The sequence below is a fragment of the Sturnira hondurensis genome, unplaced genomic scaffold (genome assembly GCF_014824575.4).
Source record: "Sturnira hondurensis isolate 20B ecotype Veracruz unplaced genomic scaffold, ASM1482457v3 Scaffold0021555, whole genome shotgun sequence".
NCBI lineage: Eukaryota > Metazoa > Chordata > Mammalia > Chiroptera > Phyllostomidae > Sturnira > Sturnira hondurensis.
In genome coordinates this window covers 3,216,169-3,238,309 of record NW_028094186.1, presented here as the reverse complement: position 1 = coordinate 3,238,309, position 22,141 = coordinate 3,216,169, and the positions used below count along the sequence as shown (strand labels likewise).

Sequence of the window (22,141 nt, the reverse complement as noted above, 5' to 3'; positions counted from 1 at the left end):
CTCTCTCTCCTTTCCTTCCCCTCTAAAAATAAATAAATAAAATCTTTTTTTAAAAAAAGAGGGAGAAATTGGGAAAACTATAATAGCTTAATCAATAAAATATACCTTTAAAAAAGATGAAAAAACTGGAGCACAGAGAGGTTAGATGACTTACCTCAGGCCACACAGCTGACAGATGGCACACCTGGCATCCAGCTCCAGGTGTTTGACTTCAAGGCCTATGCCCTTAACTGCTGAGACACACTGAATGTGGCTCCCTGTCCAGCCTCCCAATTACTGATCTTTGCCGGATCAGCATGATGGCCCAAAGCAAGGTGGAAATGGGGAGGCGCACAACCTAAAAGGAAGGTCATGGGAAGAGCATGCTGGGTGTAGAGAGCAGTGAGATGCTGAGCCACGTCTCTGGGTTCAGGGAGGGGCCTCTCAGGGGGAGCAAGACATGAACACAGTGCTTCCCAAAGTTTAGAGGTAGAGAAGTCACTTAATGCAGGAAATGGGAGCAAGGCTGGTGTAAAATGCAGATTCCTGGGCCTCACTGCCAGAGATTCTGTCTTAGTGGCTCTCAGTTGGGAACGAGAAACCCACTGTTGACAAACTCCCTGGGAGAGTCTAACGCAGACAGTCCAGGGCCCACCCTGTGAGGTGCCCTGCAGAGACTTCAAAGTCAGCACAAGACTCTTGCTGGTGTCCCCCCACTGATCTCGGCATCCCTCTTTTCCCACTCCTCCTTGATATCCCATATTCCTGGCTCTCCTTCTCCCTGGGCCCAGAGACCCCAGTGAGCATCGCAGGCCTCCTGGTCTCTGTTCCTGCTCTTCTCTCCACCTGATGCCATCTTTCCCATCTTCCTTTGCTCTGGCCCGTCTCTCTCAAGAGGTCTCATCACCTCTCCCCTTCCTTAGCCTCCCATCCCACAAGGGCTCATCTCTTGGGGGTCTGCTGAAGTATCATTTCTTTAGGAAAGCTTCCCTAACCGTAGGCGAGTGTCCGCCCACATCTGTGAAATGGGGACGAGGAGTAAGTGAGAATATGCAGGCAAGGAGCGCTGCAGGCACTCAATAATAGTAGCTCTTCCTTCTACATCACCTGACCGGGGGCAGACCAGTTCCTGCATCCCTAGAATGCTAAGAGCTCTTGTGCCAAGCGCTGTATGAGAGTATATAGTAACATACCTATTATTATTGCCATTTTACAGTTGAGGAAAGTGAGGCAAAGAGGGACTAAAAAACTTGTCCAAGGCGACCCAGTGAGGAACTGGTAGTCCTCCAATGTGGACTGAGAGGCACCAGGTCCCTGGCTCTACTCATTGGGTTACACCGACTTTCACTGTTATGAGCTTCCATGCGATGACAAATGCCAGGGCTCTGGCCCAGGGCCCAGCATGTGGTAGATGCTCAATAAATGCTGGAGACAAACGTGAAAGGAAGGGTTTCTACGTCCAGGCGGAGGAAGAAAAATTACTCAAAGACTTTGCTGATCATGAGGTCTCATGCTTTTTATTTGACAAGACTCAACATCTTAAGATCTCTCATGAGAACGGGATGTGAAAATTCAGGAAAAAATCAGAATGGTGTCCACTCGGCCCAGTGGGTGCACAGCTGTCATCCTCCCTCAGGGGGGAGTGATGGTGCGTTTTAGCTTCAAACATCAGGCACAGGGTTCGGGGATACTGGAGAAGGAGGGGCACAGGGTGGCTGATCGGTTCCAGCCACTCCACTCCCCTGCACCCAGCTTCTGACCTCTGCCACCCGACACCGCACATGAACAACTGGGAGATTCCACCTAATGAGGGATCAGGGGAAGAAATCCCTGGGTGTTATCTTCCAATTAAGGTGCCGCATGGAACGGACACTCCTCCATCCTGACTCCAAATTCTCTTTCCATTCAGGTGTTCCAGCTCATCCACCCACCTGAGTTCCACACAAAACTTAGGTAGACCAGAAAGCCCCTCTTTTCAGCCTGGGTCTTCCCACAGCCAGTTTCCCACCCAAATTGCATCGATGGGTAACTTGTGGGTCTCCGTTCTTCTAAGACGAGTGAATCCTGAAAATACACAAAGTGAAACCACCCATCTCTGTCCCCTTCACATAGCGTTCCGGCCTTTGGTGGCTCAGAAGTCAAGCAGACGAAAGAAAAAAGGGAGCATGGAACAATTCTATCGATTGAGTCCGGACCCAAAAGACCAGGATTAACCTAAATCTCAGGAAAAACAGAAAAAGACCATTACAATGGGGCTACAAGGAGACGAAAGATAACAAGAGTCACCACCAAATAAGGCTAGGAGGCTTTCCGGAAACGGACAACTTTCTGAAACGCCTGCCGAAACTCTTTGTTAAACACGGTGTAGATGATTGGATTGATGAGGGAGTTTAAGTAGCCAAGCCAAGTGAAGAAATCGAAAAGGGCCGGGTGGATCCAGCACGAGTCCCGGCAGATGGGGAGGACCAGGGACGCCACGAAGAAGGGCAGCCAGCAGACCATGAAGGCCCCCAGGATGACCCCCAGCGTCTGAGTGGCCCTCCGGGCCCGAGCCGCGGAGAGCCTCTTGCGCTCCAGGACACTGTCCGCCAGCTTGACCTTCACGTGGTTGAAGAAGAGGGCGGAGCCAGCCCAGTGCGCGTGCGCGTCGTGCGGGCCGGGGCTGAGCGCGCAGAGCGAGGAGCGCGCGGAGCCTGTGATGAGCTGGGCGGTGGTGAAGCGCTTCCCGTGGAGGGACGGCGGGTTCTGGATGCGCTTCCGAGCGGCCAGGTAGATGCGGCCATAGAGGATGATGAGCAGCACGGACGGGATGTAGAAGGCCCCACAGGTGGAGTAGATGGTGTAGGAGATCTGGGACGTGTTCACCAGGCAGTCCGACATCTCCTCGCGGGCTTTGGCCTGCCGCCAGAAGAGTGGCGGGATGGAGATGCAGACGGAGATGGCCCAGACGACGGCGATCATGGCCGCTGCGTGGCCGGCTGTCCGGCGCTTGCTGTACTCCAGGGCATCGGTGATGGCCCAGTACCTGTCCAGAGCGATGACGCAGAGATGCAGGATGGAGGCCGTGCAGCACGTGATGTCCGAAGACAGCCAGATGTCACACAGGACTTGGCCGAAGCTCCAGGTGCGGGTGGTGGTGTATGCGATGCTGATGGGCATGACCAAGACGGAAACTAAGAGGTCGGTCACGGCCAGGGAGCCAATGAGATAGTTGGCTGGGGTGTGGAGCTTCCTGGTGAGGAAGATGGTGGTCAGCACGAAGGCGTTGGAAAGGACTGTGGCCAGTGTGATGATGGAAAGAAGCAGGACGAGAGAGATCCGGAGGGCCTGGAGCGTCCCTGGGTCCCACACTTCTGGGGTTTCTGTAGCATTGAGAGACCTGTTGGAGGCCTCCTGGGGAAGGCCTTCCACTGACTGGTTTCGTGGGGACATTCTAGGTGGCTGTCTTCTCCCACCAACCCTGATGCGCACAGTTTCCTCTTTCACAGTTGTCTTGCCCACAGAACAAGGGCGTCCTGTTTCGCACTGGAGGGCCCATTGCTCGGAGCAGACCACAGCAAAGAGGCCTCATTGAGCACTAAGGTCACTACCAGCAGGTAGTTCAAGGTCTTTCCTATACCGGATGAATCCCAGGATGTCTCACTGTTCTGGAACTCTGCCCAGCAAATGGTCAAGACCACTGGACACATGCTGAATGTGTCAGACATTTACCAGTGTGGGCAGTGCCTCGGGCATTCTGGCTTCTTCCAAAGCTTGAGGTAAATGTGTTTAACAAAAACTTCAGAATTTCCCCCATCCTCCTCTGAGACGATTGGGGATTTCAGGCGGGGCCTCTGGGGAGCTTTTAAAACGAGAGACAAAAAGAAATACCAGCTGATTCAGAGAGGAAGTCCAGTCAGCAGCTGGCAGCTTTCCCTGGTTCATCTTGACACATCATGAGGCACTTAACTTTGGCTCCTGTCCCCCTGATGGTTTTGAGCCCGAACAGACAAAACATTTCAGTTACCAAGACTTGAAGAATGCGTGAGCTGGGGGAAGGCAAAACAAACAGATCACGGCCAGCTCATCCAGAAAGGCATGTGTTCTGAGCTCTGGAGTTTTAAAAAGAAACAAAGTAAAGAGTTAAGTTCTAGCAGGATGGTTTAGACACTTCAGATTAATTTTAAGATGAACAGATACTGCTTAGTGCTGGCAGCGGCGCAGGGAAATGGGCATTCTCGGAAGTGTCAGGAGAACACAGGGGAGGGCAATGCGCCCCACCCCCACAATTCCCAGGGGGCGCAAAATATCACAGCTGGTGGAAGCATGGCAGCCTTGTTACAAGTACAGGAAATTAGCTCTGTAAATTGTGAATCAGAAATCCTTCTATTTATTCAGTGGAAACTAAACAAAATAACGGCACAGAAAAAAAAAAAGCTCGGAAAGATACCAAGTTGTTACAATAGATTCCTCTTAAAATTGGTCAGGGGGTGACTTTTCTTCTTTTCGTGTTACCTGACGTTTCCAAACTTCCTAGAGTAAGCATGCTTGACTCTTCACCACCACCCCCCCAAATACCTTTTTATTAAGCCAATAAATGAAATCCCTGATCATTTTTCATAGTGAAAGTTCAAATTCAGAAAATACATTCGGCTTTCCAAATAGAAACAGCAAATGTAGTCCCAAGCAAATTTTGAAGACTCATGTTCTTTTCCTCTCTGGTCCTGAACCTGGGTTTCCATATTTGGGACATGGGCAGGTTGCCAGGGCTTGGGGACCTTGGTATTGCTGACCAGAGTGAGGCAAGCCAGAGAGTAGTCAGTGCAGGCCCATCTCTGGTATGCAGTCTTGGGGCCTGGCAGGCAGCCCCTGGGTGAATGGGGTTGGTCAGAGGAATACCAAGACCTCTTAGCCCCATCCACACTCCCATGGTGCCTCTCCCCGCCTTGTGTGGAATGCTACAGCTGCACCAGGAAACCCTACAATTCATTTCATTTCTTCCAGGTCAAGTTAGCAAACAGGTTCTGCCCTGAGCACTTCCACAGCCCAGAGAAGACATGTTGGACCCTGGAATGGAGCTGGCAAGGCAGATACATATATGTACTTAAAAATGGGATCATTGTACCCTGGCTGGTGTAGCTCAGTGGACTGAGGACAGGCCTGTGAACCAGAGGATCGCAGTTTGATTCCCAGTCAGGGCACATGCCTGGGTTGCAGGCCAGTTCCCAGCAGGGGATGCACAAGAGGCAGCCACACATTGATATTTCTGTCCCTCTCTCCTTCCCTTCCCCTCATACATAAATAAAAATAAATTTAAAAGAAAAAGGGAGAGCACTCTGGGGGAAAAAAAGGATCACTGCACTTATGTATAGATTTGTTTGGTAGTTGACATATTTTTCAACTTAATAACTTTGAACAATGTTCTGTAAATCACCCCAGCAACATCATTCTTAAGGGCTACGTATTGTTCCACAGGTTGGCTATGTTGAGGACAAGGGTTTCATTAGTCCAAGTTGAGATGGATGGCGGTCCTGGTGGCTGAGAAGGCAAGGGCAAAGGCCTAGAGGGTCAGAAAGTGCAAGGCAGTTCCTCATTCCAGAGAAGGGCAGAGAGACCAGCAGATAGGAGTGCAGAGACCGGAGATGGGGTAAGAGACAAGGCCCTGCAGGCGGCTGGGGCCAGGGCTGGGAGGCAGCGAGGCACAGGGCAGAGCTGATCTTGGCCCACTGGGCAATCTGGGCTCTAGTTCCTGTTCCCTCACAGCCTTCCTGTATGACCTTGGGAAAGTCCTTTACACTTTCGGAGTCTCAGATTGCTTCCCCCAAACAGTGGCCGCCCTGCCTGCGGCCAGGGGAATTTCCAAGGCTGCCCACAAGAACAACTTTTGGCATCCTGTAGATGCCAAGAGGTGCCAGGAATCACTGTCATCCCACTCCCCTTCCCCACAGCAAGGCTCAGGGCTCTGTAGGGAAGGTCCAGCCTATGTCTGTTGATTTATTTTTAAACATTAAGAAGCTACAGCTGTAATGTGGTAGCTTTCCTCCCACTCCCCCAAGTTGTGGGTGCTTCGTCTTAAAAAAATATCTGCCTGGAGGAGGGAAAAGAATCTCAATTTGAGAAAACCAGTCTTAAGGCACCTTCTCCAAAATAGTCCCAAAGTTTGAAGAATATTATTAGGATCCCTTTCACTGGGGCGGTTGGGATGTTTGGGGCACTGGGCTGGCCTTGGAGCTCAGACTCACCTGAGCTGGGAAGTGGGCAACGTGGCCCCCTACTGACAAAGAGCCAACCGATGCTCAGAGAGGTGAGGTCACCTGCCCAAGGTCCCACAGGTGAAAGTGGAAAAACCGGGTGGAAATTTCCATTGTTCTCTGAACTGCGTGGATTCAGGAAGGAAAGACTTTAGGCGCCTGGGCCTCCAGAAGCGAAGCTGGCTTGGGATCCCATGGTGATAAGTAAAGATATGACCTCTCCTGCCCCACCCCAAAAGCCTCTGGCTAAAGATTCCTCCCACTTTGGTTCACACGAAAAATGTGAAGTTGGGTTGGACTGTTTGGAATTTTCTTCCTTCCAGACAGTCTGGGCGAGTGAGGCACCATCATTTCTCACAGGTGAGGCTGGTGTGCTTGCCCCACAAACCCATGCGGTCACTCCTCGGGATCCAGGAATTCCAATGACCTCATTCCAGTGAAAGGTGTGGGCTCAGACAGCCCTGAGAGGCTGGTGGGTGACACCTTGGGAAGAAGGACAGGATGGACTGCTTCTGTCAGGATGTGGCTCTGCAGGAAGCCACACCATTCGGAGGCCACCTCCTTCCTCCCCTGCCTGCTGTCCTTCCCCACCCTGAATGAAGTTGGGGCACTTCCCATAATCTGACTACCTCTGGGGACACAGACTGTAGTGCTACAATCAGCTAACTCCCACCCATCACACTTTGAGTACTAAATAAAAAATGCAAATTGAAACAGCAGAGAGAGCCCATTCTCACCCAGCAGGCAGGTAAACATTTTTAATCTGATGGTGCCATGTCATCTGGTTAGGGTGTGTAGAGCAACGGGAATTGTCACCTGCCACCAGGAGAGTGTAAGTTGGAGAAACCTGGTTAGGAAACACTTTGGTATCATCTCATAAAGCTAAATATGTAGTGATGACCTCATGACTCGGTAATTTCGCTCCTAGGTGCTTGTGTCAGGCACCCTTGGATGCGCTCCTCAGCTGACAGCAGCAAGAATGGTAGCAGTAGCCCTGGCTGGTGTGGCTCAGTGGGTTCAGTGCCCACCTGTGAACCGAAAGGTGGCCGGTTCGATTCCCAGTCAGGGTACATGCCTGGGTGGTGGGCCAGGTCCCCAGCTGGGGGCATGTGAGAGGCAACAGATCGATGTTTCTCACATCAATGTTTTTCTCCCTTTCCTTGTCCCTCCCTTCCCCTCTCTCCAGAAAGAAAGAAAGAAAATCTTCAAAAAAAAAAAGAATGGTCACAGTAGCACTGCCTGTAATAGCAAACAAGAAACCAGCCAAATGCCCACCAGCAGCCGAATGGCGGAGTGTGGCCTATTCCCACAACGAGGTGCTGCAGAGAAGCAGAACAGAGTACACCCAGGCTGCACGCATTCTCACAAACGTCACGCTGAGTGCCAAGGTCAAAACCATGCGAGGAGAAACAAACTGTTTAGACATATAAATACATATGGCAACACCATAAGGAAAAGCAAGAAAATGTTAAATGTAAAATTACACCTAGAGAGCAAAGGATGTGGGAATATAACTGTGAAGGAGTTTGAAAGGTATTGATGGCCCTGGCTGGTGTAGCTCAGTGGATTGAGCGCGGGCCTGCGACTCAGACGATCGAGGTTTGATTCTCAGTCAGGGCACATGCCTGGGTTGCAGGCCAGTTCCCTGCAGGCCAACTCCCAGCAGGGGACCCATGAAAGGCAACCATACATTGATGTTTCTCTCCCTCTCTCCTTCCCTTCCCCTCTGGAGATAAATAAATAAAATCTTAAAAAAAAAAAAAACAACAACAAAAAAGAAAGGTATTGATGATGTGCATTTTTTTAAGGTGGTGGAAGATACATGGGTATTTCTTTTTCCTCTTTAATTAGGACGTGTGTTATATGTATTTATGAGGTCTGTCCAGAAGGTATCCAGCCATGTAATATGAAATATAGAGACATTTTTGAAGAAGATACAATAAAGATTGTACACAGGACAATGACACCTCTGTCCCCCTAAAGTAGGCACCTTGGGACCACAGTTCTCTCAGTTGCCATCAGCTGTCCTGTCGTATTTTGCTGAACCTCATCGAGGATCTGAAGCCTCTTCCCTTTCAAAGGTGATTTTAGTTTTGGGAAAAGCCTGAAGTCTCGGGGCACCAAACCTGGCCTGTACAGGAGCTGAGTCACCCGGGTGATTTGATGATTTGCCAAAAAGCTCTATGAGACATGATGCATGAGTGGGCATGTTCTCATGATGAAGCTGCCAATCACTGGTTGCCCACAGCTGTGGCCTTCTGAATCATCCGAAGAGTTGTATGGGAGAATGTTCAAGCTTAATGCAAAATCTGATGCAGATCCGTTGTGCTACTTGCTCAATCATAGGGCCAAACAGTACACATGTTCACTCAGTGGTGTCTACTGCCCCAATGACTAGTACAGTGAAGTTGTCATTGTTCACGCATGAGCATTCCAGTCCACTCTCTGTGGCTGCCAGGTTATATCGATGTCCATCCTCATTATATTAACAAACCATTTTCATTACATTAACAATGACTGGACTTTTTCCAGACAGACCTTGTATAATCTTTTGTAGGGAATGATATATTTGTTGTTTTTCTTCAACAGTTTTGTATGTTATTAAAAAAAGAACCGAAGTACCAGCAATAACATTGATACATGTGACACATTTATACCTATTGGTACATTTGAGTCCCAAAGATCTGGATTCCGGTCCCAGCTTTGCCACTGGCCGGCAGGGGAGCTGGGGAGCTGAGGGCAAGCCAGAACTTCTCTTTGACCTTGGTTTCTTCCGTGGTAAAATGGGACACAAGCCCGGCTGTGCTGCTCCCCAGGGGTGCTCGGTAATTCCAGTAAGATCACGTATGTGATGTGCTGTCAACTGTGGAGTTCTGAACAAATGCAATAATGGTCACAAAGATAGAGGGCAGTGGCTGAATGCATGCTTTTTTGAGAGAGAGAAAGGAAGAGAGAGACACTTTTACTGGTTGCTCTATTGATTTATACATTCATTGTGGACCTTTTTAAAAAGATTTTATTTATTTATTTTTAGAGAGGGACAGAAACATCAGTGTGTGGTTACCTCATGCATAGCCCCAAATGGGGACCTGGTTTGCAACCCAGACATGTGCCCTGACTGGGAATTGAACCAGTGACCCTTTGGTTTGCAGGGCCACACCCGCCAGGACACCGGTTGACTCTTGTATGTACCCTGACTTGGGATCAAACCTGCAACCTTTGGCATATTGGGATGATGCTCTAACCAACTGAGCTACTCGGCCAGGGCCCGAAAGCATACATTTTATGTCAGGAAGTCTCTGGTCCCAATCTCTTTGGCTCCACTTTCTCTCTGTGGCCATTGGGTAAGTCATTCAAGCTCTCTGGGCTGTGGAGACACTAATCCTTGCCTCACGAGAGTTGAGAAAGAGGGGGTAAGATCATGGACCCAAATGCCCAGCATAGTAAACGATGACTTCTCTGGTTCCTCTAAGATGTATCCAGTCATATTCGGGTCCCCAACAAGATCTCTTCCATTACCAGAAACAAGGCATCACTGTCCATTCCAGTGAGCGATGGTGGCCATTGTCAGAACTACCCATCAGCCATACCAGGGGGCTTCTCCCCTGCCCAGAGGGGCTTCTCCCCTCCCCTCCCCTGCATCACAGCCGCAGCACAGACTCCCCCGAGCCCCACAGCATCACCCCTGGAACCCAGATCACAAGAACTCCAGCCACACCAGGCATCCCTCAGCTCCAGCATCTCTGCAGAGGGATGGAAGGGGAAAAGCAGGCAGAGGGACCTGAGTCCCAACCCCAGCTTCTTCCTTAGGCCACCTCTAACCACAGCTGATTGGATAGGGATGGATACAGGAGCTGAGATGGGCCAGGCAGCTTCTCTCTTGCAGCTCTAGAATGGGGTCGGTGAGCAGCTGGGCAGACAGACGATGGAGGGGGAGCAAATGGAAAGCTAAGCATCTTGAGGCTGGAGTCGCCAGGCCACAGCCGGGACCAAAGCCACACCAAGTGGCTTTGGGGGAGCAGAAAAGCCATCAATAAACAAAGAAAACATCTGCAGAAAGAAGCAGGAGAAGGGAGCAGACAGAGAGGGGAACCACCTGCTCCAGGAGAGGAAGAAGAGGAGGGGGAGGGAGCCTTTCGGCTGGGGACACTCCTCCCAGTCTTCGACGTCCATGAGTGACCTCGGTTCCAGGAAACCTTGGTGGTACCAGCCCTTGCTTTTCCTAGTCGAGCCAGTTCAAATGGGCATTATAGGCCTCCAGAAACAGAAATAAGACAGAATAAGGATTCTCAATTCCTTCCCACCAAGGAATCCCCACTGTGGATCAAAGCAATTCATTTCACCTCTGGGGCTGTTCTTCCTCAGATGTAAATTGCGCTAGCAGCACCTTTCTCCCCAACTGCTGTGCGGATTCCGTAAAGGAGGGAACACGGGCCTCGCTGTGGCTGTCGCACGGCCGGGGTTCTTTTGATGCGTCTTCGCTCAGGCCTCCCACCCCCGGAGATCATCACCTCCCCTTTCCAAAGGGCCTCGACTTGAACGAAGTCATAAAACTTGGCCAGAAACAAAGGGGAAGGCTGGGTTTCACGGACGCTCAGAAGCCAGCCTCCTCCTTCTGGAGGAAAACAGAAACAAACACAAACACGCCCCAAACCCAAGGCTCTGTGATGCTGCAGTGGGGTAGCTCCCACCAGGGAATTTGAGTCTGCCTGGGCTTTCTCTGGAAGCCGCGCGGTAAGGCCCAGCGCGCCCTGCCCAGGGAAGGACTTCCCCAAATCTGCAGGGTGCTTCTCATGCAAAGTGCACCCACAGCTGCCATTTCATCTTTCTCTCCACCGCACGGGGCCTCCTCTGCAAAATCGGGGTATCTGCCAGGGATGTCATGAGGGTGAAGTAAAATAACAGATGTGGGAAGAGCTCTGAAAAGTTTTAACGTTGGGGGGTGGGGGTTGTGTGTGTGTATCTATCAATCTATGCCTCTATATCTGTGGGCAAGTTTTGAAATCCAATCAGTATCTTGAGCAAGTCAATCTTTCACCTCAGTTTCTCTAATTACAAAATCTGAAAAATGTAGGAAATTCAAAGTAGCCAAACCTCTGACCCCAAACTTCTATGACTCTCAGCTATAAAGCCAATAAAAACATGTATGTCCATCAAAAGACTTGTGCAAGAATCGCTGACAACAGCACTATCTAACAACCTCACACTGAAAACCACACCAACGGCAGAACGGATAAACCCACCGGGGCATCTTCACATGGCCCAACACTCTCCGGCCCTGAGAAGGGACCCAGCTCCATGCTACACGCAGACACACAGGTGAGATCCCACCAAGTGGAGCAGCTCAACATGATGGCACCACATGTGATTCAAACTCCATATGGTTCGAGAACAGGAAAAACTGACCCGTGCTGATGGAAGTCAGGCAAGCGGGATGCCCTTGCGGGGAGGGGACGTGGGGACTGGGAAGCATAAGGGGGCTTGTGGGGGCAAGTCACATTCTGTTCTTCAGCCAGGAGAGTTCTCCCTGTGAAACCGCGTCAGCCTGCACTTTTGTAATCTGGGCACTTGTGTCTTTGTAAAAAGCTTACCGGGGAGAGGAATGGGTAAGGGCCTAACAACCTTAGGCCTCAGGTTTGCTGGTCAAACGGAGACCCTGGGCTTCTCATTTAACATCTCTGAGCTTAGTTTCCTCAACCGGAAAACGGCGACAATAACAGTATCAGCCTCAAACTGCTGCTGTGTTTCAGTGAGCTCAATAAAAAGCACCAGCCATGTAGTAAATGCTCCATAAATTCTAGTTAGTTATAATTAACAGCCCTTCCCGGACAGCCATGATTTAGGAAAAACTTTTCAAATGATGTCACCCAGTCGACTGAGATGCCCAGAGGGGTGGGTGACTTGCCTGAGACCACGGAGCAAAGTTCGGCATCCCTCTCGGCTCAGCGGCTCAGCACTTTCACTGCCCCTGCTGCCTCGGCCACCACCTTCCTCTCCCACGAGGAGGAGTATGTTTCCTTGGCCCTCCACTCTGGGCTCAGCGTGGACTAGCCATGGCCGAGAGAGTGAGGCCATGCTTGTGGGGACCTGGGCGAAGGGTTTGAATTCTCCCCTTGCTACCCCTGGGGGGCAGAGTTATTACCCCCACTTTACAGATGAAGAAACCGAGGTCCAGAGAGGTATAATGACTAGCCCAAGGCCACACAGGTAACACATGGCATGGCTGGGATGAGAGCCAGAGCCAAGATACTCTAGAATAGCCATTCCCATCCACCTGCGGCCATTGAAGGCTTGAAATGTGGCCATTGAGATGTACTGTAGTGTGAAAGCCCCTGAGTTTCAAAGGGTTAGTTCAAAAAAGAATGTGCCATATCTCATTAATCATTTTTTTCTTTTAAAAAAGATTTTATTTATTTTTCTTCAGAGAGGGAGGGAAGGAAAGAGGGAGAGAAATATCAATGTATGGTTGCCTCTCGTGTGTCCCCTGCTGGGAACTGGCCTGCAACCCAGGCATGTGCCCTGACTGGGAATTGAACTGTGATCCTCTGGTTCACAGGCCCACACTCAATCCACTGAACTACACCAGGCAGGGCTCATTAATCATTTTTATATGATACATGTTAATGTTCAGGATATGTTGAATAAAAGCTATCTCTAAATTTTCTAAAATTATATTTGTGACACACCCTGGCTGGTGTGGCTCAGTTGGTTGGGTGTTATCCTGCAAGCAGAGTCGTTCAATTCCCTGTAAGGAAACATGCCTAGGTTGTGGGTTCAGTCCCCACTGGGGCACATTCGAAAAGCAACCAATCGATGTTTCTCTTCTCTCTCACGTCGATGTTTCTCTCCTTCTCTTTCTCCCTCCCTTCTAAAAATCAATAAGCATGTCCTCAGGTGAGGATTAAAAAAATTAAATAAAATATTATTTGCAGCTTGCATTATACTTCTCTTGGATGGCGCTGCTCTAGAACCAGCGGTTCTCAACAGGGGTGATATCGCCCTCTAGGGGTCATTTCGAGCCTGTTCTCAGGGAATTCGATGCAGTCCAGATAAAGGAGTTGAGGCAGCACAGGGCACTACACCGTCAGGGGCTGGCATAGTAGTAATTGTAAAGTCATGGCCGACATTATTACGAGCTTACTATGTACCCGACACTGTTTTAAGTGCTCCTGCTATATCAGCTCATCTAAGTCTGATTTCTGAAGTCATTCCCATCATTGTTATTATTCCCATTTCTCAGGGAAGGGGACTGAGGCTCGAAGAGAGGGCTTGCCTAAATCCCCAAAGCCAGGACTGGAACCTGGCCTTGCTCCACTCCACGCTCCACCACTCACGAAAGGTGCTGAGTAAAGTCAGTTCCACTCCCTTCTTCGTTCCACAAATATTTGCCCCACGCATGCCTGCACATATTCGAAAAATCTTTGCTGGGTACCTGTCCTATGCCAGGCTCGGTCACTCCCACTTGAAAGGGCCTCTTTTTACTGAGGGAGGGTGGGCGGACACCTCCATTCTGCACTCAGCCCCGCCCACAGAGAAAGGAACGCGGTTCTGGCAGCGCTCCTGGCGCTGAACGTGCACAAGCAGCACCTGGGGGCCTCGGGGAAACCGCAGGACCCCAGATTCTGTACTTCTAATGAGCTCCTGTGGACCCCGCTGAGTTACTTGTACAGGGGGCAATAGTAATGTCGACCCCACCGTTTAAGAAGGGTCTCAGAGTTCTTCTCAGTGGGAAGAGCTCTTAGGAATCCTCTAGTCCAACTCCCCAGTGGTACTGGGAGGGAGAGGGACCCAGAGAGGGTAAGACGCCTGCCCGAGGTCACACCGTGAGTTACAGGCAGAGCCCATATTCAGATTGCCATCAGTGCCCCTCCCACGGCCTCCAGTTTGCGGAGGAACTTGAGGTGACGGACAGAAGTACCCAGGGGCTTTCACGCCCGATTCACACCATATGCTGTTGGCATTTTGAAATCCGCCTCCACCCGAAACACACACATACCCTTCCCGGCCGGGTTTCCACACGGGGGGAGTAATTCCGGGAGCGGACTGCCAGGGCAGACCACCACGCTCCGCGAGAAGCCTCTAAGGCTGAATCCGGGGCCCTGGGGCTCCTGCCCTTCCCCACCAGACGCTTCGCGCCTGAGTCTCCGGAGAGCTTTTGCGCTGATGAGTGAAACCATGTTCACGACAGCGGAGAGGCTGTCTTCTCCGGGCTGGATAAACAGGGTACTAACAACAGGAATTCATTTCCTAGAAATTAAACGCCGCATTTGTTAGCGTTTACAAGATCCAAATCCTCTATTCACCATCTGCTTTTTCTGCTGGGAGGCACAATACAGCCATGATTTGGAGTCAGGTAGACCTAATGCTTCCCAGCTCTGCCATTTCCTAGTTCTGTGACCTTGGGCAAGTGTCTCAACTTCTCTGAGCCTCAATCAGTTCAATAGCCATTGCCTCATCCATTCCATAACTATTTACTTAAAGCCACGTGTTGTTGGCAAGAGCAAACAAATGTGGACCCTACTCCAAGGAAGACTTACAGTGGCCCTGGGGAAACCCTCCAGGGATCTGGAGTCACAGACGTGATTGAGGGTGACACAGGCGTGTGAAGGGACCCCTGGGAAGGTAGGAGGGACAGGTAACCTGCTGCAACCCTGAGACTCCCTCTGAAAGTGGCTCTGAAGCAGAGCCCTGGCAGACAAACGGTATCAGCAAGTGAGGAGGAGACGGGGGTTAATGGCACCTACTCCACAGGAATGAAGCTGAGAGAACCCTTCCCTCCACGCACCCCAAATCCTAGTTCTTCATTTCCTACTGCCTACGGATCCTGAGATGGCACAGTCCAGCCCTTCCCTCTCATCTGCCTGTTCACCTGCACTCAGCAAAAGAGCCCATCTCCAGCATGGCTAAGTCCTCCTCCTGCAAAACCTCTACAGTTCACTCCTCTGAGCCTTGGCACAGGCTGTTCCTCCTAGCTGGAATGCCTTTCCTCTTGTCTCTTTCAACCCTCTCGCAGTTCCTCTGGACCCTAGGAATGGGTCCAGAAATCACCCTCTCCTCCCCATCCTGTGGGTCACCTTAAAATTTTTTTATTGATTGATTTAAGCGAGAGAGAAACATCAATCTGTTATTCCACTATGCATTCATTGGCTGCTTCTTGTAGGTGCCCTGACTGGGGATCAGACCCGCAACCTTGGTGTGTAGGGATGATGCTCTAACCAACTGAGCTACCTGGCCAGGGCTCCACGGGTCTCGTCATCATGCATAACACTGGGCTCCACTCCACTTGGCTCACATGCTGACTGCCTATCTTCCCGTTGAACTTGATTTCCAGAAGAGAGGAGGGACAGGTGTGTCCTGTCTTATGAAGCCCAGTGCCCTCTGTGTAGGGTGTCCTTCCGCCTCATCCACCCATCCAGTTCCAACTTCAACCCCGCAATCGAATTCAGCTGTCTCCTCCTGGCTGAAACGAGTCCACTCCTTCCAACCAAGTGGGGTCAGCCCCTCCCCCCTGTCCATAAAACGCTTCACGTTTATGATTAACATGCACGTCTCTCCACATCCTGCCGTCTAATGCTGTGGGGATCTCACCCCTAAGGTACATTCCTGGAACAGAGATCTGATTTCGTTCATGGCTGTGTGTTTTAGGCTTAATACTTACAGTAGTTCGGTAAGGATTTACCCAAAGAATGAATGAAAGAACACTGGCAGTTTTACCTTTGACACCTTTCTCTGTACCTCGGGCCCCAAATATCCTTCGGTCATCCCTCCTGGATGTCCCACAGGTGCCCCAACCTCAATCGAGCCACCAACTTCCTCCTCCACACCAGTCCCCCCTTGATGTGCTTATTCACTCATTCCCAACAGCCCAACCCTCCCTCTCTCACTCAGCATTTAACCGATTCCACCTCTTTAATGAAGGAGGAAGCTGAGGCTCAGAACGCTAATGCGATCAGCTCATGGTCCCACAGCAAGTACATGGCCAAGGCCAGGGCCTTGCTCTCTGAACAGACTGGACTCCCTCCCTAGCTTGACCTCTCATTCCCCTACAGGCTCCGTCTTCTTTTGCCTCACTTCTCTACACACATTTGGGGCGTTTGTATCCTGGTTCAGGTTGACAGGCTGCCCTCTGCCTGGAAGAGTGAGCCTTCCCACTCCCCTTCATTCGTGTTGATTGTAATCTGCTTTCTGTTCTCTGAGGCCCTTCTCAAAAACCACCTCCTCCAGGAAGCCTTCCCTAGTCAGCCAGCTGCAAAGTCTCTCCCCTTTATGCCCTCTCCTGACTGGAGGTTGGTTTGTGCCTGTGGCTGGAAGCTGCTTGGGGAGGTCACCCCCCTACTACCATGCCAGGAGCTCAGTAGGCCGCACTCCTCCTCCACGGCTCAGACAAGCCCTGGAGAAATAACGGCACTCTCTCTCTCTCCCGTCTGAAACTCTCTGTTGGCTCCCTTGTCTAAATAAAACCCAAAGTCTCACCGTGGCCCACTAGGTCCTGTATTAGCTAGATCTCCACCCCACCCCCAGCCAGCCACCTCTCTGGCCTCATTTCCTACCATGTGCTCCCCTTAAATATCACCTCTTAGGCGAAGCTTTGACCAGCCAACATAAAGTAGCTCTCGTCCTCTATTCCGTTGCCCCTGCTCCGTGCTCATTTTAGCACTTCCACCTATCTGCCACCAGCCTGAGGAGAGTTCTGAGCTGGAGACATACATTTATGAGGTCATGTGCACATAGAGGTAGTCACTCAAGCCCGGTGGATGAGACCACCCAGGGAGAGCGCCTACTAGTAGAGGAGAGGAGGGCCTGGGAGGGCAGAGTTGCTAATGGCTGTAGAAAGGAGGGTGGACCTGCAAAAACAGAGGCACAGTAGGCAAAATAGACAGCATTAAGTTGCAGGAGCTGGAAGAGAGTGTTCCCAGAGCAAAGGAATGGTCAGCAGGGTCAGTGGCTGCTAAGAAAGTTAAAGACCAAACAGTGTCTGCTGAACTCAGCTTCCTGGAGGACACTGGTGGCCTGGGCAGACCCCCGCCCCTCTGTGGGCCTCTGACAGGAGCCATCTGTGTGATGAGAGGAACTTCTTAGGTCCCAGGAACTCTCAGCTCTGAGATTCTGCACATATTCACACACCAGTCGCCCAAAAGAACGGGCATCCATCTGCGGCCCGGACGAGAAGGGATGGCCCAGAGTTCCCCCCTTCACTACACATCCGCAAGGTAAGTGACGAACTCTGAGGAAGCACCTCTGTGCTTCTGGCCCTGTCCTGGGCGTCGTGGGGAGGAGAGCAGGCACTAGGTCATTCCAGCCACATCCAACAGGCCAGCTCCCTCGCTCTTTGCGACCCTCTAGGCCTGGCTTTCCTGGATGCCTCCACGACAGAGACCACTCACTTCTCCCCACCAGCTGGACAGGACCAAAGGCTGGAGAAGGCCTGTCTGCCCAGGTGGCCTTGCTTGCTTGCTTGCTGTGTTGGTAAAGCGTCCCTCGATGTCCTTAGAAGGAGAGCAGAGACCCTGGCCAGAGGCTGTGCAGGCCAAGGAACAGCACAGACCCACAGTGAGGGCCCGATTAGAAAACACTGGAGCCCTGGCTGGTGTGGCTCAGTGGACTGAGCGCTGGCCCGCAAACCAGAGGGTCCCCAGTTTGATTTCCAGTCAGGGCACAGGCTTGGGTTGTGGGCCAGGTCCCCAGTAGGGAGCTCCTGAGAGGTAACCACACATTGATGTGTCTCTCCCTCTTTTTCTCTCTCCTTCCCCCTCTCTCTAAAAATAAATAAATAAGCCCTGGCTGGTATAGCTCAGTGGACTGAGCGTGGGCCTGCGAACAACACGATCGCGGTTCGATCCCCAGTCAGGGCACATGCCTGGGTGGCAGGCCAGTTCCCAGTTCCTGGCGGGGGACGCACCAGAGGCAACCATACATTGATATTTCTCTCTCTCTCTCTCTCTCTCTCTCGTTCCCTTCCCCTCTAAGATAAATAAATAAAATCTTTTAATAAATAAGTAAAATCTTTTAAAATTAAAGAAAAAAAAAGAAAGCAGTGGAGGTCAAGTCCCAGAAAGAGACTGAAAGGGATTGAAGGGTTGCCATTGCCACCCAGGGCAGTGATGGCCACTGAGGACTAAGCTGCTGTGTCTGCACAGGTGCGGTGCTGAACAATGACCCCATTTGATTTGCACAGCTATCCCCCATTTTTCACATGGCAGGAAATCAAAGCTCAGAGGTTAAGGGCTTCCCCAAGGTTACACAGGTAAAACATAGCCAAGCCCGGTTTGTAATGCAGCCAGTCTGACGGAGAGCCCCTGCCCTTAATCCTTGAACTTCCCCAGGGCTGGTGTGGTGAGGGGACTTGAGTCTTATATTCTCTTACAAGCAGTGTGACCTTGGATGAAATTTATTCTCACTCTCCACATCTGCAATAAAGCAGATTTCTTAGTGCCCTTCCAGTTCTGACTTTATGTAATTAGCTAGGATTTGCATAGGACTTTACAGTTTATAAAAAGGCATCCATCCATTCTGCATTTCATTTACCCCCCCCCCATCCCTCATGCGGGGGAGAAGTACCCCCTCCGTTTGATAGATGTGCAAACTGGGGTTCTAAGAGATGCAGTGACCTAGCCAGGCCCTCCCTGGGCTTCTGGTGTGGAAGCCCTGGCTCCACATGGGACGCTCCTTCAACTCCCCTCAAGAAAAGGGCGGTCCCACAGCCGCACCCCGACCTGACCGGCAGGGGGCAGCGCCCGTCGTCCCTCGGCCGCAGGGGCCTGGTGGGGGCGTCACAGCCCCCTGCCCTCAGTGGGGGCGCTCCTCCCGCCCCACTAGGTCCTGCTCCCACACGGGGCACCCCAGAGCACACGGGAGACCCTGCAGCTCATCCGAGTGCAGCCTCGGCCCACCCTCCCTCGTGGGGCTCTGGACGGCGCTCCTAGATGCTCCCCTCGGACTGCGCTACTCCTCCGGGACCCTCGTCCCCACGCGCCTCCCATCCGAAGGCTCCGGGAGGTGGGAAGCCTTGGGTCGCCGAGGCCCGAGCCCAAGCGCCCTCTCCCGGCCCCAGCTTCTCTGGCCAGATCGAGAGCTGCGAGGGGCCCCGGCGCGCCCCAACCCGGGCGGCACTCGACTCCGAGCGCTTACCCGCTCGCCCTCCCGGATCCTGCTTCTTCGAGCCGCGCCGCATCTTGTCTCACCGGCCAGCGACCCCCTCATCTCCGCGGTCACCTCAGCCGAGGTCCTAGGCGCCGCCCGCCCCTGCCCCCCCCTTGCCCGCCACCCCTGCCCTCCCCGGCCCTCGCCCTGCGCTCCCGCACTCCCTCCACCCCGCGCAGCGCCCTGCAGCGCCGGCTCACGCTCCCCTTCCTGCGCCCGCTACTCCTCCTCCTCCTCCTCCTCCTCCTCCTCGCTCCCCTCCTCCCAGCACCTCCCTCACCAGGCTTCCTCGCCACTGGGCCCCCGCCCGCCGGGAGCGAGGCTCGGCCCCGCCCAGTCCCGGTCCCAGTCCGGCAGGCCCTCCTAGGACCGCCCCCGCCCTCGGGCCCCCCCAGCCCCATCTGTAGGAGGGAGGGTGGCCTGGGTCTGGAGGAGCCGGTGGTGAGACGTGTGCCACGCCCAGAGACCCTTGGCGAAAGCCTGGGCTCCGGCACCCGACCCTGTCCCCTGTGATCATCCCTAGCTGGTTTTTAAAAAATTCATTTACCAAGCATTTCTCAGTCTACTGTGTATCAGGTACGTTCTAGGCATTGCAGGTATAGCAGAAAACAGAGCAAGTAGACCCAGTGGAGCTTACATGAACGTAAGAAGTAAAACTTACAACACGTTTATAGAGGTAAATGGTGCGAAGGAAAGGAAAGCAGGGGAAGGAGACGGAGAGTGAGCGGAGGCCCTGAACAGGGAGGTCAAGGGGGTCTCGCTGAGAAAGTGCCAGCTGAGCCAATACAGGAGGTGAGAGAGTGGGCCCTGCAGAAATGTGGTGGGACAGCTTCCAAGTGAGGGAGGGACAGCAGGCTGAGACGCTGAGGGGGCAGTGACCAGTGCGTTCTGGGGCTGAGTGAATGGCAGGAGCTGAGGTGGGAGGCAGAGAAAGGGGCAGCTCCCTACCTCATTCAAACAGCAGATTCCAAGCAGGGGAGGCAAGCCCCCAGGTCCCAGCAGGTGTTGGGGGTGCTGGGATGAGTCCACCTGGCTCCAGAGAACCAGGATGCAGAGACTTGAGCACAAAGAGGAACAGTAAGAAATGTCCACTGAAGAGGCACCACGCTGGGTGCGTCTCCGGTCCAGATTTTCTGTGGCTCAGGTGGAGCTGACCTTCTCTGCCCTTATGGGCTTTCTGTCAACTTGTTCTTCATGTGTTTGGAGGCCTTGTCATTAGGTGCACCTGCTATTAGGATTAGGTCCTCTTGCTGAGTCCACGTTCTTCTCATTGCAAAGTGACTGGTAGTTCTTGTGAAATCTCCTGAGCTGGGTGTAGGACAGGCCAGCAGCGCCCACTGCCCGCACAGCGGTTTGACACTCGGCACACCCAAACCTCGACAGCCCCTCAGTGTCCCTGCGTCCTGCCCCATGAATTCCCTGCCCACCTGGCCTTGCCCTGCTTGCTCCGAACCTCACCCTTCTGGTTTATCCATGGGTGACTGGCCTGGAGCCTTCCTCTCTGTTGGTCTCTCTCTTTTTGGGGAGGCTGTGATCAATGATCATGAATAATGCAAAAGTTCTTTTTGTCTTAGTGCAAATCCCAGGCAAATCAATCGCTGGCAAGGAGACAAGAGTTATCAGCGGCCACACCTCAGCCTTCTTCACTCTACACTGGCCCTGGGCTCTCTTCCCAGAGAAAACGTAGGAGAGACTGAGCGATGCCAAATGGAGGAATGTCCCAAAATAGGCACTGCTGCTGATACCCCAAGGAGAGCAGGCCTAGAGGAGGAAGGGGAGGCAGAGGTCCCATTACACAGCCCAAACGTTTGCAGCCGCTGCCAGCAGGCCCAGCCTGGGCTCCTGCAGCCCAGCCTGCTGCTCCTGCAGCAGCTCCTGTGTCCTCACTGAGAAGACCCGCAGCCCCCGATGCTGCCCCGACCAGGGATGAGCGACAGAAGGGACAGGAGAGAGGGCAGACCTTGCGCAGCATCTCACTACGCTCTAAGAAGCTTGTGTCATTTAGCAGCAAAAGCGGTTCAGGGTGGTAAGTGCCACTGCGAAGTTGGTTTAAGCAAAAAGCGGGGTCTGCCGGTGAAGGTTCACTTCCGCCTCTCAGCCCTCGCCCTGGGCCAATGGATGCATTAAGCACAGTCTCCATTCTCAGGAAGCTCACAGTTCAGGGAGGGAAAAAACCACGTGCAATTAAGCACAGCCCAGTGAGGGAGAAGGGACAGAGGTAGCAGAGGAGAGCATGCCCGGCCTGGGAGGTGGGCAAGGTGAACACCTGGACTGGGCCTTAAAGGGTGGGGTGGGTGGGAGGCATCTGAGCAAAAAAAGGGCAAGGGAAGCAGAGAAGTTCCCTGGTAGAAGGAACAGCATATGCAAAGGCACAGAGGCTAAAGAGTTTGGTCTGTAGGTATTGCTGGAGTGGGGGAAAGGGGTCCATATGAGACTGGAGGGCAGGAAGGGGCCAGCTCATGAAGATCCTTCCACGCCAGGTGAAGGACCTGGGGCTTTATCCTGAGAGCCGTGGGAGCCAGGGAAGGGCTTTGAGTAAGGAGTGATGGGACAGGGCAGGTTTACACTCCCTGTAGGGCATCATCAGCAGGCCCATCACGATCTCCATCCCTGCCACCACAATCAAGAAACCCCAGGTCAAGTCCCCGGTCAGCTTCCCTTCCCCTCCAAACCATCTTCCATGCTCCGCTGGAGCAGGCTCCCTAAAGCACGTGGATCCCTTGCTGGGGCATCTCAGTCCCTCCCCATTCCCTCCACAAGAGGTCCCGACTGCCTCAGCCTGGCATTCCAGC

The 22,141-nt window shown here is 52.5% G+C and overlaps 1 protein-coding gene across 1 annotated transcript; it reads right to left on the bottom strand.

Moving 5' to 3' along the window:
- Window positions 1–1,578: 1,578 nt before the first annotated feature.
- HTR1D (5-hydroxytryptamine receptor 1D) lies at window positions 1,579–19,401 on the bottom strand. Its single transcript, XM_037032955.1, has 2 exons — window positions 19,338–19,401; window positions 1,579–4,070 (listed from the first exon to the last, which is right to left on the bottom strand). Exon 2 carries the CDS (start codon window positions 3,409–3,411, stop codon window positions 2,278–2,280), a length of 1,134 nt encoding a protein of 377 aa, XP_036888850.1. The 5' UTR covers window positions 3,412–4,070; window positions 19,338–19,401; the 3' UTR covers window positions 1,579–2,277.
- Window positions 19,402–22,141: the final 2,740 nt, after the last annotated feature.